This window comes from Pelmatolapia mariae, linkage group LG17, assembly GCF_036321145.2.
Source record: "Pelmatolapia mariae isolate MD_Pm_ZW linkage group LG17, Pm_UMD_F_2, whole genome shotgun sequence".
Lineage (NCBI taxonomy): Eukaryota > Metazoa > Chordata > Actinopteri > Cichliformes > Cichlidae > Pelmatolapia > Pelmatolapia mariae.
Genome location: NC_086242.1, coordinates 14409454 through 14425713, shown reverse-complemented (window position 1 = coordinate 14425713; position 16260 = coordinate 14409454). Strand labels below are relative to the sequence as shown.

Here is a 16260-nt window from a genome sequence, read left to right as displayed (position 1 = left end):
ACTGTCCTTCTTTACAGCTAGATGAGGGAAGCTACAGATAGCTGCCAGGGAAGTCAATATGCTCTTTTTCCTCTTTGCATTGCAAAATCGGGCATTTTCCTGAAAAATTTAATATAGATTACCAAACTGATCATTGTGTAGTTACCATTTACTTTAAAATGAAGTATTACAGGAAAAAATGCATATTGCAACTTTAATGTTCTTCTTATATTATCCTTCAGCGGTTTCAGTCAAATTACTACTTTTGTGCGTCACTTTTCCCTTTGCAGCTGTATTTCACTCACTGGCCTCAGCACGAATAATGGAGGTTGTCTTCTCAAGTTATGTTTTTTGTGCTACATGCAACAGCGTAGGAACAACTGGGTTTGTGTAACAGACTTCAGATCTCACCCGGTGGCGGTACAGTGAGACATTTTCTCCTTTTTGCTGTATGAATTAATTAAGAAATATTTAAATGATGGCATGAAATAATATACCTCTCTGTGTACAGTATTACATATTTGATCCTTGGACCTTTTCACCTCTGGCACACCTCAGTCCTAAATGCACAGGAATGTTCACCAGCTGTTTTCCACTTTGATCGTTTAGTCTGGCTGTGCTCACAGATGTTTGTATCTACTTCATTTAGTTTTCCCATCTCAGAGATCACTCTGCGCTGGTTTTGGTGCTTTAAAAAGAGATGAATATTACTGTCTGGTATGTTGTGTTGTTTTTACACCCAGTAGTGCGTACTAATTTCCACTGTGTCAAGAGCTTTGGTTAGAGAGTTTATTAAATTATGACTGCTTTCGAACAGTTTCTTCCAGATGTCACTGTGTTGTTCCAAAGCACATCATTGAAAGGTATGACTAAAAACACACACTTCTGGCATGAAACAACAAGCAACAGCAAAAAGTTGGGTTATATAAACATTTGTCTTGATCTTCTTCTTAGATTTTTAGCTTTGCATATGTCTCACAAGTATAATGCTAAGTTATAAAGAAAGTATTTCAATAAGATGAATGTGAATGTCTTTTATTGTACGTTATTGTATGTTTTAGTATTACTATGCACTGAAATTATATGAAACTCTTTCAGCCTTCTCATTATGGTGCATCTCCTCATTCCTTCCTTTTTATTGTTCTTATTAATGTAATATATGATAAACGTTCCCTATTTAATAATGTATAACTGGTATACGATTACCAGCTCTGCAAGCAAGCATGACCTACACTGTAAACTATTTATGTAAACAACAAACAAAGAAAACATTTGCCTCACTATGGAATATAATGTCGATTGCCACGGTCTTCTATCCTCAATTATGTTAAATGTATAAATTCTGGTAATGAAGAATTCATGCATAATAAACATGTTGTGAAGCTCTTTGGGGTTCTAATGTGTTTTTCTTTCTCTTTAATGTTGATTTATAGCCTTCACCTTTAATGTGGGAACCTTGTGCATGCATTTTAAAGAGCTATAGAAGCAGCTCTATGTCTTTATTTCGTTGGGAAGGCTGGAGGTGTGCCAAAGCAGTAAATTCTCATTGCATTGAGAAGTAGATCACGGCTGGGACCTCTGGCCACGCAAATCTGAATTATTGCTAACTGAGTGACATCTCATTTCTGCTGTGCACCTGAGACGATGGTGATTAGATCTGCCCTTGAAGGGAGATAACAGAGTGCAGCATATGCAGCATATGCACAGCTGAGGGCGATGAAACAGAGCAGCCTGAGCTAGCATTGATTGGTCCATGGAGCACAAAATAATAAATTATGGAAATGGAAATTGTGATCAAGTCTTTCATACTTTACCCCCACATTTACCTTAAAACCAACATCTATGACTGTTAGATGTAGAGAGACTTTAGGCTATGACCTCTGAACAATGACAACCATTTTCATGACCTAATTATGCTATTGATTAGCCTACATTGTGCTCTAATAAGGTTTCTGTCTGATTAGGCCGTGCTTGTTGTATCCTATTTTGCCCGAGGTTAGGCCATGCCTCCACCTCCAGTTTAATCAAACCAAAGAGGAGCTCTGAGAGAGATTTGGACACCTGAATTCAGACAAACGCCAAACTTTTTATGCTCCATTTCTCGTCCATTTGAACTGAATCAAATGTCTGAACCCAGCATGCATGATTTTTTTTAACGCCATTGCATGAAATCAAAGGCTCACCAGGTACAAAAATAAATGTCTGCAAGTTATGCACATAAACACAACATGAAAAGTGGAAAAATAATCCGTAATCATTGAGCTAAATAAAACATTTACTGCTACTACTAATATTAAGCTCAAGTGCTTCAGCCTTGCCACAGGCTACATATTGTGGCACCCTCAAACCTTTAAGATTTTTAACCTACTCAAACAAATATGGCCTTCGGCTCTGTACCAAGATGGGTGTGTCCTTTCGCAAGTCTCCTGAATTTGATAACAACAGGATTCCTCCTCTTTGGTTTTGGTTTTTGGCAGTGCTTTGAGGAATTCGGGAGCCCACCCTCTCAGGAGAAATACCTTAGATACAGTTCTGTACATACATGTTGTAGTATGAGATCATCACATAAATGTATTCACACTGTCGAGATCCATCCATGTCTGCTTCTTTCCCCCACTATTTTAAATCGTTTTGTTGAATTATGAGAAGGGAGGAGGACCGTGTGGTGCTCCAGGTTTTGTTTCGGCTCTCCGCCTCTTTAAGTCTGCACCACATCTGATACTTTGGGCCTTTGTCGTTTGCACCGCAGTGAGTGCTCTGCTCCACATTTTGCTTGGCTGTTCTCACCACACGGGCGCTCACCACACGGGCGCTCACCCGTGGCTGCGTAAAAAGCCGCTGCGCACCGCTTCGGAAATGTAGTTTTGCGCGTTCCCGGCGGTCTCCAAAAAATGGACCTAAAATCCGAACTCCTGAAGTCCATCTGGTACGCTTTCACGTCGCTGGACGTGGAGAAGTGCGGGAAAGTTTCCAAGTCGCAGTTAAAGGTAAGGAGAATTTTAGTGCGAGACGTTTTTAAGATCAGGAAACTGAGACCGAGGGGCGTCCGCTGGAGAGAGCACAGAGACAAACACAAACGCTTTATATTCTCGCCGTTTTACTTTGGTCATCACTTCGACTCTGTCTAAAGTCAGAACTCAAACGTAGTGGTGTGTACGTGTGGTGGCATACTGTGCGTGAATTCGTGTTGTAATCAGAGGAACATGAGACACGCAGACAGATTAAAAGCTCGCACTCAAATCCAGATCTTTTCAGACATTAACAGACGTTTAGCCTGTTCAAAGTGGAGGTGAAAGTCCAACCTTATCATGGCCTTGATACCACACAAAATTGTCAGGGTTTTTAAATAAAAGACGAATATTATGTTTTGCCTTCTTTTCCCCTCGGTAGGTTTTATTTTGCCTGATAACTTGCTTTCCCTCCACTCCCTACATGCCTAACTGACCCCCCTTTGGTTAGAAGAATCCAGGGAAATAGCAGAAAGCTGCCCTGACATGCTTACTCACTGGTGACTAGCTGCCTGTGCTTGTGAGCGTTTGTTTGCTGATATGTGAAGAAACAAGGGAGTGTGCGGGAGTTGTGCTGAGTTTTATCCATCCACTTATGTCTGTTTGAATTCCCCAGGTGCTGTCCCACAACTTGTACACAGTGTTGAACATCCCACATGATCCCGTTGCTCTGGAGCAGCATTTCCAGGATGATGATGATGGACCAGTGTCTAATCATGGCTACATGCCCTACCTCAGCAAATACATACTGGATAAGGTAATGAAAAAAATACAGTCTAAGCAAAGGGTTTTCCTTCAGCTGCAGTTATACTCGTATTTATGTTGTTCAAAACTCTTACGAACACATCGCTGAGCAGTACCTTCGCCCTCGATCTCATGCTCCTTCATTACCATGATCATTAACTTAAGTTTATGTTTACATTGCTTGCCAGCTGATCGTGCAGTACTGTGTGCCGATCTGCAGTTGAAAGACATTCCCATTTCATGCAGTATTTACTCAAGTTTCGAGTAACACCTACAGTACCCGGCTAACTTAAAAAGAAATTCAGAACCGACTAGTTGTTGGTTTTGGACTTGTTAAGAGATTTATTGAGATGAGGAGAATATAGCCCTTATATCTATTTTACATTTTCCCTTTAATTTAACCTAGCTGTGCCTGAATACTTCCAGTTAGTACTTTATTAACAGTTCAGTCAACCCCCCTGGGTTTTGTTTTGTCAGGTTTTTCTTTGTTTGTAACTATTGTTACATTTCTTAGAACCAGAAATGAAGATTACAAAGCGAGATTAGTTAGCAGGCTATCGTGATCTTAAAGTCAGACATTCCAGCGACACAAAGGTGGACTCTCTTTTGACATTATGCTGAGACCGTAACGTGGTCGGGCAGTTTATGTTCAGAGTTTCAGTTTTGAACTGACTGAAAGCCCAACATTCTCTGCTGAAGGAATACGTGTTAGCTAGCCTAATAGTCACACTGTGCTTCAGAGCTGCCTTAAACCTTCAGCACAGATTCAACAAGATGCTGGAAATATTCCTCGGAGATTATGGTGACATGATAGCATCACACAGTTGCTGCACATCTCCCATTCCACTACATCACAAGGGTGCTCTGTTGGATGGAGATCTGGTGGCTGTGGAGGCCATTTAAGTCTAGTGAACTCTTTACCATGTTACAGAAACCAGTTTGAGATTATTTGAGCTTCGTGACATGGAGCATCAATGACACTGTGGTCATAAAGGGGTGGATATGGTCAGCAAAAAAAACCAAACAAACCTGTAATTTTTTAATCGCAGGTTGAATTTGACTATTTACACTTTATGAAAACCTCTATCAAAAAACAGAAAATGTACTGGCAGAAAATCACCAGGACTTTTTCAATTTTTATAGCGCAGCTGGGTTCTTTTTACAGTGACTCTCAGGTAGGCCGCAATCTTTCAGTGATTCTTAGTTGGTACTAAGGGGCAAACGTGTGTCGAGAAAGTATTCCCACCACTATTACATCAACAAAAAATACTTGTCACAGCAGAGATCAAAACTCCTCAGACCAGAAAACATTTTCCCAATTATATTTTGTCCTGTTTGTGTGAATTATAGCCTCAGTTTCCTGTTTTAGCTGATAGAAGTGTGGCCTTCTGCTGCCGTAGCCCATCTATTTGAATGTTTGACTGTTTTGTACATCCAGAGATGCTCTTCTCCATACCTTTGTTGTAATGAGTAGTTATTTCGATCACTGTTGACTTCCTATCAGGTTGAAGCAGTCAAGGGATTTTTTTACCACTCGATGTTTTCTCTTTTTCTGACCATTCTCTGTAAACTCCAGAGAATGCTGTGTGGGGAAATCCCAGCAGATCAGCAGTTTTTTGACATACTCAGACTATCTGGCACCAACAATCATGCCATTTAAAGTCACTAAAATCATCTTTCTTCCCCATTCTCATGCTCAGTTTGCACTTCAGTAGGTCGTCTTCACTTAATCATATCTACACGCCTAAATGCTGCTGCCATGTGACTGGCTAATTAAATATTTGTGTTAATGAGAAGCCAAACAGGTGTATCTAACAAAATGAGTGCACCTCACTAGCAACATAGCAGTGGAAATGTGTGTCACATTGTCACAGGATTTTCCATGTACTCAGCTGGTGATATTTTTATGCTTGATGCCAATGCTGCTGAAGTCTTTTTTTACACTGTTAAGAGTTGTAGCTGAGTTATTGTAACTTAATGATCTTCTGAAGCAATCAGTCTTATTTGGAGCAGCAGTGTTGTGTTTTACTCTTATAGTTATATAAACTTTAGAGATCTTTGTAACCTGTTTCTTCTGACTGCAGTACGCAGTGCTCAGTCGAGTCCCATTTTATATAAGTGTGCACAGAGATTGAAGCAGAAAGCGTGAGTTAATCGAGAAAGATGATAACCAGTGTCATGATAAGAAAGCCAGGCAGTGTTGAACTTCCTTCGTAACACACCCCTCAGGAAACAAATAATCTTATGTAAAACTGTTTTAAAAAGTGCACTTTTAGTTTCAGTTCAGAGCATTTCCAGTTTTGCATTTCCAGGTCAAAGAGGGGATGTTTGATAAGGAGAAATTTGATGACCTGTGCTGGACAATGACCATGAAGAAGAACTTCAGAAGGGTGCCACAGGGGACACTGCTATCGGAAAGGGACTGCTTCAAGCTCTTCTGTTTATTCAACCTTCTGTCAGAGGACCGATACCCACTGGTGATGATACCAGAGGAGGTAATAGTTATAAAGAGTAAGGAGAGTGAAATGTGTTCACTGAGAATTTGTAGAAACACTTAAAGTTGAGGAGGATTTTATTTTAGGCAACTGATTGAGGCCAGATTCATTAGGGCTTTCTTGAAAAGGCTCAAATCCACAGTAATTATATTTTAAGTCATTTGTATGCTATAAATGCAAAAATGGACACACATTGTACAAAAAGTTAAACAATTCACTTTTGATTTAAAAGAAATCCGGCCAATAAAAAAACAATTTAAGAGAGTTAGAGGAACAAACACCAGCAACGCTTGTAGTTTTTAGACACTGCTATACCCAAATACCCAAAAAGAAATATAATTCGTGTGTGATGACAGTTTAGTTAGGACAGTTTAAAGATTTTCTCAGTAGGAAAATACAAGTGCAAGTAAGTTAGTTAATGAGGCTCTTCCTTCCTGCACTTCCTCCATAATGCTTTTGGTTTCCTGTCGACAGAGATAAAAATAAACGGCTTCTGTAGAAGTCACTCAGTGAGCTCCTCGTGAAAAGTGATATCACAAAACCACAGAATACAATCTGTGTTGAGTCGGTATTTGCATTGTCGGTGCCATTAATATTTGGTTTTCGCGATGTGCAAAAACTTTCGTATACAAATATTTGAATGCTTCTAGGTGGAGTATCTCCTCAAGAAAATCTCCACTGCGATGAGCGAGGAGTGGGATGGGAAGCCCATGGAGGACTTACTATCGCAGGATGCTACAGTGTGGGAAGAGGGAATGTCCGTGTGGACCTTCCTGGAGGATATGAGTGCAGGCCGGCTGCTGAGGGTCACCAGCGCTGAGGCCTTCAGCCTGGCTTTAGATGAGGTGTTCCTGGAGCTCTATCACAGCGTTCTCAAGAGAGTGAGTGCTGTGTCACTGGAGCCAATTTGACTGCTCCCTTGACATTTTTGTCTTTCTTTGTTCTTCAATTGATCCCTTGTTTTGCAGGGTTACATGTGGAAAAAGGGGCATGTGCGTAGGAATTGGACTGAGCGCTGGTTTGTGCTGAAGCCCTCCTCCATGGCCTACTATGTCAGCGAGGACTTAAAAGACAAGAGAGGGGAGATCCAGCTGGATCAGAACTGTGTCATAGAGGTTAGTGAGGAAAACTCAGCATGTTTAACTCTTTACCAACCAACGCTGTGACTTACACACATTTTTCTGTTTCAGTCTATTCCAGACAGGGAGGGGAAGCGCTGTCTGTTCTGTGTGAAAACCCATAGTAAAACCTACGAGATGAGTGCGCCTGACCAGAAACAGAAAGTGGAGTGGACTCAAGGTGTGTAACTTATAATGTGTGTGCTCATTGGTTTAGTGTGGTTGAAATGTACTGAAGCTTATCATAGTGTATATAAATAATTCCAGGATCTTTCAGGAATATTGAGGCCACTTGTCAAACAATCTGTGTTTCATTGGTTGCTAATTATTTGTGTTTCTTTTGCCAGTGATTAAGAAAACTTTCAGAAGTCAGCTGAAGCTTATAAAATGTTGACTAAGTCACAGTTACAGCCAGACTCAATAATGCTAAAATTGTTTTCCCTCGATAGAACCAGTATGTTTTGGGTCATTATCCATTTGCACTGTGAAGTGCTGTCTAATCAGTTCTGCAACATTGGGGTGAATCTGAGCAGAGTCCTGTAAACTCCACAATTCATCTTGCCACTTCTATCAGCAGTCACACCTTCAATAAACACTAGTGACTCAGTTCTTTGTCTCCACCATGTTTGACGGAGGATGTTGTCTACATGTCCAAGTTAAACTCAATTTCATCTTTACAATATTTTTCATAACTGTGCAGGTTCTTTTAGATTCTTAGTAATGTTTAACCTGACCTTCCAGTTCTTGAGCGTAACCAGTGCTTTGGACCTTGTTGTAAGCTCTCTGTATTTCCATTCATGAAGGCACCTCTTGATTACAGACTTTAACAGTGATATCTCTACCTGTACTCTGATAGGTGTATTTTAGGTTTTCAGCCTAATGATGGCCTCCTTCATTTGCACTGATATCTCTTTGGGTCTCCTCTTTAAAATTACAGATATTATGTCTGCTTTATTTGTCATAAAATAACAAGGGGACTCACTGAAACTGCTTTTTAGCCAATTGGTGTTTTTGAGCATTTGAAAATGGAGGACTGTGTATAAAAATGGCTGTAATTCCTAAAGAGTTAATGCATTATTTTTTCAAAAACCTTTGAATTAAAGGTGAAAGTCTGCACTTCAGTTACGTCTTGATTGTTTAATTTAAAATCTACTGTGGTGTTGGACAGAGATAAAGCACAAAAATGGTCTCTGTCCAACAAATTTTGGACCTAACTCTAAAAGTCTGGCAACTATATAAAAACTGCTTTCAACCATGACTCAGTGCCATAAACTTCCACAAGAAGCATTATAGAATGCAGCTGTCTGCAAATGGAGAAAATCCAGGACTTTCTTTTATCAGAAGGAGTTTTAAGAGTTGAGAAAAAAAGAAGCAATGACCAAAAACACTGCACAACACTGTTAAGCGTGATTTTTGGGTTATGTTTTCAGTTTTCTGCAAGTCTCATGAGCAGCTGCAAGAAAAGGTGTGATGGAGGTTGTTGATACTAAATGAGATTTAACTGGTTAGTGAAATCAAGAGCTCATTTACTGCTTCCTGTAATAACAAATTGTGTTTGCCTAAGATTGTGACTGAGATAAGGAGCCACATTTCATGAATAATAGGTTCAGACAGCTTGGTAATTTGAAAAGAGGTCACAGACAGAGAGGCACAAAACACCTCTTCTACAAAAAAAGACAGAAAGAAGTACAAAGTTTGGGTTAAAGTGGCCGTAACTTTTTTCTTTTTTCTTCTTTTTTTTACAGCTCTGTCTTGTAACACTTTTTTTTTTTTTTCATGAAAAAATGCTGCCATGGCTTTCGCATGTAAAAACAAAGTGTACATGTAGTTGGTATCTTTGCTTTGTTCGTAGGCTGTTCATTCTATTTATAGCAGCAAATGTGGTGTATGTAAAGATTAATGATAGTGTGGCAGCTGATCCAGGTGATAATGAAGGTGATGATGAGGGTTTGCTAAGATGCAACTCATAGCAAGAAGTCTTTTCTGAGGGAAGCTATAAAAGGAATATATTGTTTTTTAATTGTTTTAATATATTATTTTCTATAGCAAGGCAACAAACTTGCATTACTATTTTTATGTATTCTTTCACTATTCAGCCATTCAAACTGCCCTCCGTCTTCAGAGTGAGGGAAAGTCTTCCCTTCACCATGAACTCAAACTGAAGAGACGGATCCAGCGGGAAAACAGTCAGCGGGAACGCAGCCGGAGCGCCCGCAGCAGCTGCAGCAGCAGGGGCAGCCAATCTGATGACTTGACTATCCATGAGACGGAGAAGACCGAAAAAGAGAAAGACAAACAGGACTTAGAGATTGAAAACATTATCAAGGTAAGTGAGGGCTAAAAGAATCTTTTTTTTATATATATATTCATTTAATTACATCATGCACCAAACTATCCGTGGTAGTGATTATTTAACTACTTCATAGTGGCACTGGGCAGCTGCCAGTGCAGTTCATTTTGTCCATTTAAAAAGTACCATGTACACTCACTGGCCACATTTTTGTTAGATACACCTGTTGAGCTGCTCATTAGGTCAAATACCTAATCAGCCTATCACATGGCAGCAGCTCAATGCATTTAGGCATGTATACATTGCTAAGATGACCTCCTGAAGGTCAAAGGGGATTTAAATGACTTTGAACATGCATTGTTGTTTGTGTCGGACAGGCTTGTCTGAGTATTTCAGAAACTGTACAACCATCTAACGGGTTTATAGAAAATGGTCTGAAATGGAGGAAATCTCCAGTGAGCAGCACTTCTCTGGGAAAAAAATCACTTGTTGGTGCCAAAGATCAAAAGCGGAATGAGCAGATTACTTACAGCTGTAAGGAAAGCAACATGAACTCAAATACCCACTTACTACAACCAAGTTATCCAGAAGAGCACCGCTGAAAGCACAATACGTTGAACCTCGAAGCTGATGGCCTACAAAACCAAGTGTCACGACTGTCAGCTAAGAACAGGAAACACAGTTTACACAGGCTGACCACGATTGGATAACAGAAGACTGGAGAAGCATCGCCTGTTTTGATGACTCTAAAGTTCTACACCATGAACATGATAACAAGCTCACTGTACTCAAATGGCCTCCACAGTTATCACTTCTCAATCCAGAAGAGCATTTTTGGGATGTGATGGAATCACATCATGGATGTGTGATGCTATCCTGTCAATATGGGCAACTCAAACTTGTTAAATCTGTCATGAAGAATTAAGGTAGCGCTGAGGGCAAAAGGGGGTCAAACCAAAGTTAGCTTAGCAAAGTTAACCTAATGAAGTGACTGGTGGTGAGTGTAGCAATTCATCTAACTAATAAATACAATCAAAAAACAATCAATTCTCAAAAGTTCACCTACATTCACGTATGCCCTGTTATTAGCTCCACTTGTAGGCGCTGTACTTTCCACACCTACATACATATGAAGACTTCAAAGGCAACCTTAGTTACAAGAGACAACACAGTTTGTTGGCAGAAACCTCAAAATGTAATGCCATTTCGCTCTGTTAGCAAAAGCTGCTACGTCCACAGCATCACCAATCAAATAAGGTGATGTGACTTTCAAAGAGGTCGGGGCACATTTATCAGTTAATTCAGGCTATCGTCATTATGTTTGCCATCTCCGCGCACTACTTTTTGTTTTAACTTACTAGGCATTAATAAGGTCACCAATAGGTATTTATTTTTTGGTTATTTCTTTTAATACATCATCCTGTTGAATATTAATTTCATATTTATGGTGTAGTTATATTCTGTGCCTTCTGTTTATAGTTTGTTCTGTTACTCTTTATCAATAAGTTGTACAACCACATACAGTCTTATTCTGTGTCAGTGCATGTGGTTGTACTGTGTGGTTACTGTTTACCAGTTTGTTTGTTGTTTCATTTTCCTGCTTTCATCATTTGTAATGTTTCTAGCTGCACCTTTTGTAATTCTGCAATTGTTTCCTACATCTTGTCCAAAGTGGTGGACTTTGATGTTTCTGAGAAAAAAGCACACAAGGAATGAATATAGAAGCGTAATTAAAAACACGCAAACAGATTTAGAGGCGTTTGCATGTTAAGTCTTCATGCGCTCACGTTTAAGGTAAATACAGAGAAGTGTCACCTGCTGGATAGAGGTGAAAACACAAACCAAACAATGGCTTTTTCATCTGTGTTTCACAGCATGCACGGGAACTGGAAACTCGCCGAAGGGAGGCAGAGGAGAGAGAGCGGAGGAAGCAGAGGGAGGTGCAGATGGAACTGGAAAGACAGCTGAAAGAGGCTGAGATGGTAAAAAAAAAAGGTTTCCACTTGACACTATTTATGTACAGAGTCTTTTCTCCTTGACTTTGATTTTTGAGAACTGCAGCAAAATGTTGACTATCATTATAAAATTCACACCTAGTCTTTAATGATTTGGAAAAATGGTTATGACAGTCCAGGAAAAGGTGATTCAGGAATAGGTCAGTTTATACAGCTCTGTTGGTGCATCTGTTTATGTAGCTGTATGTGTGTGCATAGATAAAAGACAGCATGCAGGCTGAGATGCAGGTGAAGGAAAAGGAGGCTGAACAACAGAAGAAGAGGATCAGGGAGCTGGAGCTGACACAGCAGCAGCTGGAAGTTGCCCTTAATATGGAGATCCAGGCTCGGCTGGAGGAGGAGAGGGCCAGACTGGAGCTTGAGCGGTAACAATGGATTTCTAACTCTTATTATGGCCCTTTATTATTTTATTTGTGATGGAGATCTGAGATATCCATGAGAAGTATTAACATTTTCAGTTGCTTCTTCCCTTTCTCCCCTCCTTCAGGTTGCTGCAGGCTGAAGATGAAAAGAGGAAACATTTCCAGCTCCTCCAGGAGCAGCAACGTACAATGCAAAACCTCAGCCCCATACAGGAGCTGTCAGATGGCAGTCCCGATGAGGACACCCCCTCAGCCCTCAACTCTGCCTCTCAGGAGCTCCAGGATCTGCAGGCATCTCGCCAAAGAAGCCACCAGCGTCTGGAGGTGAACAAGTTTGTTTTGACTGGCTTTGTGAGCAGCATCTTATTTAATGCTCTTCTAAAACAACACTGATGAGGATGCCTGCATGATTTTTGTTTCCAGGAGGTTCAGGAGAGGCTGAGGAACGCCAGTCAACATGTACGGCACTGGAACATCCAGCTGAACCGACTGATGACCCCCATTACTCCTGCAGGTGCGGTATTCACTTTGCCTCTTTGCAGCACAGACTTCTGGAACAGAGTGTTGGTACAGTTAATAACAGCGAAGACCATATAATCTCTCAGATGATTGCATTAAAATGATACAAAAGGCACCTACCCCCAAACATGTCAAGAGATCCAGTTCAGTGACTCGAATGAAAGAATCTGACTCACCTCAAGTTAATTAAAATTAAAACTAAATCTTAATATGATTTAAACACGTAAATCTTAAAACGAAAAATAACCGCATGCACAGTTGTTACAGGCTGCAAACATGTTTTATACAGCATCATTAGAGGCATAAGTGACCTCACCGTAGTCCCATGAAGACTCAAGATGAGTGTTTTCACGACTGCCATCTTGGTGTTTTGAAATCAGGCATGATGAATGAAGGGAAGAACTGTCTGTTAACTTTCTCAGTCATCCAGGTCATCGTAGTCTAAGGAGCTTGGAAAGAAAAGCATCTGGACTTCTTTAAGTTTCTTGAAGCTTCTTCAGTTCTCTGAAGAAATTCTGAACTGAAGAAGCTTCTCAGATAAGAGGCGAAACATCTTCAAGAAACTTAAAGAAGTCCAGATTCTTTTCTTTCCAAGCTCCTTAGGCTGTAGTTAAACTTCACACACTGGACTTGTCAGTCACACATCCTTTGCCAGTAAGCATTCCTAGAATGATCTTTCCCCTTCTGACGCTTAGAATGACCAAACATGTGCAAAATGGACAATTCAACATGGCACTATGTCAGTCTTTTATTAAATATGACATGAAACAAATGACTGAGCCACTAAATTTGTCACAAAGGTGTTCACCTAATTCCAGGCAAATGGAATGGACTTCTATGGGACCATAAGTCTTTTTGCACTTCGACATTTGTTTTACTTTTCAGATCTGTAACCTATAACTTTTATACTGTATGTGTTTTGATCATAGGAGTCTATGGGGACTTACTTACTTTTAGCACGTTTAGCAGTTGATGTTGGCTTCTTTTTCAGTACTGGAGCTTCCTGCTCATTGAATTTTCTAAAAGGAAATGCTTAATCCAAAATGGCGTTTTAAGGGCTTGGATTAATGTCAATTTAAGCAAATATTCTTTCTTATGTTAAAAGAACATGGATCTCTGTCAGTGATAACTTCTGACTTTATAACTCAAATTTTAAGAAAGAGCTTCACTGCTAAGCTCTCATCTGTGTGGGGTTCAAATCCTTTATTCAGATTAAGATTTTATGTGACATTACATTGGTAAAAATTAAATTTACTTGAGTAATGTGAGTACTGGAGTAAGTACTTGAGTAATTTTTCAATAACTCTTTAATTTTGTAATGTGCATATTTTATGAATAATGAAGTTTCAATACTTTAATCTACTGAATAAGTAAGAATTAGACTTGAATAATCTTTTTATTTTAACCCTCTCAGGCTCAAATTAAGTTTTAGTTGTTAATGCACAACCAAGTCCTGCAGTGGTACTTCTGAGTAAAAAAAACTCATAAAATATGTATGTGGGGTAATCAGGTTGTTAGTGTTTTAACTGTTGCAAATCTGCAACGCCTGCCTTGAGAGGGTTAAAAAGGGAAATTGTGTACAATCTTTTATTCTCCAAAATGCACATAATAAAAATGTTTTGGGGAATGTATGTGCTTTTTAAAAACCAATTGCTTCTTACCTGATGCATGCTATAACTTTCAGCAAAACTGAACTAAAATTTGTTAACAAGCTTACCAAATAAGAAATGTTTTGTGAATTTTCTTTGCAGAGCGTCTGGAAAGCCGCCTATTATCAAAGCCCACGTGCCCTAAAAAGGAGGGAGCGCTGGCCAGTAATGAGTTCATCACTAAGTTTAAGATAAGAGTTGATCAGAACAGCGGCGATAATGAAAGTCTGGAGCATCAGTTGGAGGCTGCCAACCTGTCTGATGAATCGTTCGAGGCCCAGACAGAAGTCAACGGACAAATATGATCACAGACATTTTAAAAACGCGAGTTGAGAGTTAAGGGGAAAAATTTTGTAATAAGTATATATTTGAATTGCACACTAAGATATAAAGTGATGGCAGCAAGCACAGTGTTGCAAGATTTAATTAAAAACACATCTGACTAAGACCAACTGAAATTTAGAGTTGTGTATAATAAAGTTTATTCATGAATAATAAAACAAATTTGTAATATTTTTCTTTCTCTTTTGTCCATTTGAATCTCGCTACAGCTTAAATAAAAGACCAGAATGTGTTTTGAATAAATTAAACTCTATTCTCTCTTTTTTCTTTCTTTTCATTTTTCTTGGTGGGTTTTCTTTTACAATCAAACCCAACATTATACAATTATATAGTATAGTAAGAAATATCCTTTAACTTAATTTAGTATTTTTTTTTTAATTTTTGTTTTTATTGTTTCCCCTTCAGTTTTGTGCTTATAACATGTTTTAATCTGACATATTATGCAGTAAATTATTTTTGCAATAACTTAACAGGCCTTTGTGGGAGCCAACATTCACTTATCAAAGACATATTTGTATATTCTGTGGGCTGCTTTACGGTTGTGTCATTTAGAAACATAAGTCACAACAGACTTCCACCGGAGAGTACTTAAAAATGTATTTTTATGTAAAAATATTTTAATTAACTACTATATTAAGAGAGAACCTATTGTTACATGGATTAATTGTACTAATTGTACAAACTGTAGAGAAATAAGTTTAAGCGTGCAACTTTTTATTCATTTTTAACTGTATTAATGTTTTTATGTTGATACAGCCGCCTCATATCTGTTTCCTCAGTGTTTTTTAAACCATGTACTCCATCTATGAGTAAGAACATGAATAAATTCCTTTCCAAATTTGTAGGGGTTTTTTTTTCCAACTGTTTTTAGTATATGTGTAACATTTCTTTACACACAAATGCAGGTATTCTGTGACTGATTTATTTTTTTATTTTGACCGTCCATCAGTTTTCTTTCACTTATCCTGGTGAGGTCATCTAAGCAGAGGAGCCCAGACCTCCCTCTCTCTAGCCACCTTTTCTAGCTTATCTAGGGGAATTTCAAAGTGTTTCCAGACCAGATGAGAGTTTACACATCTCTCCAGCGTGTCCCAAGTTTGCCCCTGGATGAAGCCCCTTATTTTGCAGACCCTTATTTTGTATATCTTTATATTTTGTTTATGTGTACTTGTTCACATGCCCTAATGAGGACTTTTGAAGGAAGTGTAAAAGCTGGGATCTTTTGGCCAATCTGTTTTTCTTTCTTTCTTGTTATTTTGGGGTTTGAAGGTCTTTGAAAGGGCTGAAATTAAGTTTTAGATTTAAAGTTGCAATTTGAGCCAAGTTTAGGTAAAATAGTCATGTGATTTGAGACAGAGGTAGCAAAGGTACAGAGATGTTGTACTTAAATACAGGGTGGGCCATTTATATGGATACACCGTGGCCATTTAGAAGTCGGCCATCTTGGATACAACTTTTGTTTTTTTCAATAGGAAGAGGGCCATGTGACACTTCATTCATTCACACACACACACACACACACACACACACACACACAGGTTGCAACGTAATATTTTCATTTTTTCTTAGCATTTCTTTAAAGTCTTGGTGCAAAAGTGTGCGGGGACCTGTAATCTCTCTATATTTTTATATATTATAAAGGTGTTTAAAAGCTGTTCTTTAGACATTGACTGCTTTTTAAATTATTTTCAGTCCTGTTCTTGAACGTTGCCTCAAGCTAAATTATAGTGTATTCCACC

General features: G+C 39.0%; 1 protein-coding gene across 1 annotated transcript; it reads left to right on the top strand.

Moving 5' to 3' along the window:
• The first annotated feature begins 2626 nt into the window (after nucleotides 1–2626).
• Nucleotides 2627–15332, top strand: def6c (DEF6 guanine nucleotide exchange factor c). The gene is made up of 12 exons (XM_063500913.1): nucleotides 2627–2966; nucleotides 3604–3744; nucleotides 6044–6226; nucleotides 6877–7107; nucleotides 7195–7341; nucleotides 7417–7525; nucleotides 9441–9670; nucleotides 11509–11616; nucleotides 11848–12014; nucleotides 12137–12335; nucleotides 12435–12525; nucleotides 14282–15332. The coding sequence occupies exons 1-12, from the start codon at nucleotides 2871–2873 to the stop codon at nucleotides 14482–14484; spliced, it is 1905 nt and encodes a 634-aa protein (XP_063356983.1). The 5' UTR covers nucleotides 2627–2870; the 3' UTR covers nucleotides 14485–15332.
• The last annotated feature ends 928 nt before the right edge of the window (nucleotides 15333–16260 follow it).

Coding starts and splice junctions, on each gene's coding strand:
- def6c (XM_063500913.1), top strand. CDS start 2,871: ATGGACCTAAAATCCGAACTCCTGAAGTCCATCTGGTACGCTTTCACG. Junction 9,671..11,508: donor AGATTGAAAACATTATCAAG/GTAAGTGAGGGC, acceptor TGTGTTTCACAG/CATGCACGGGAACTGGAAAC. Junction 12,336..12,434: donor GAAGCCACCAGCGTCTGGAG/GTGAACAAGTTT, acceptor TTTTGTTTCCAG/GAGGTTCAGGAGAGGCTGAG.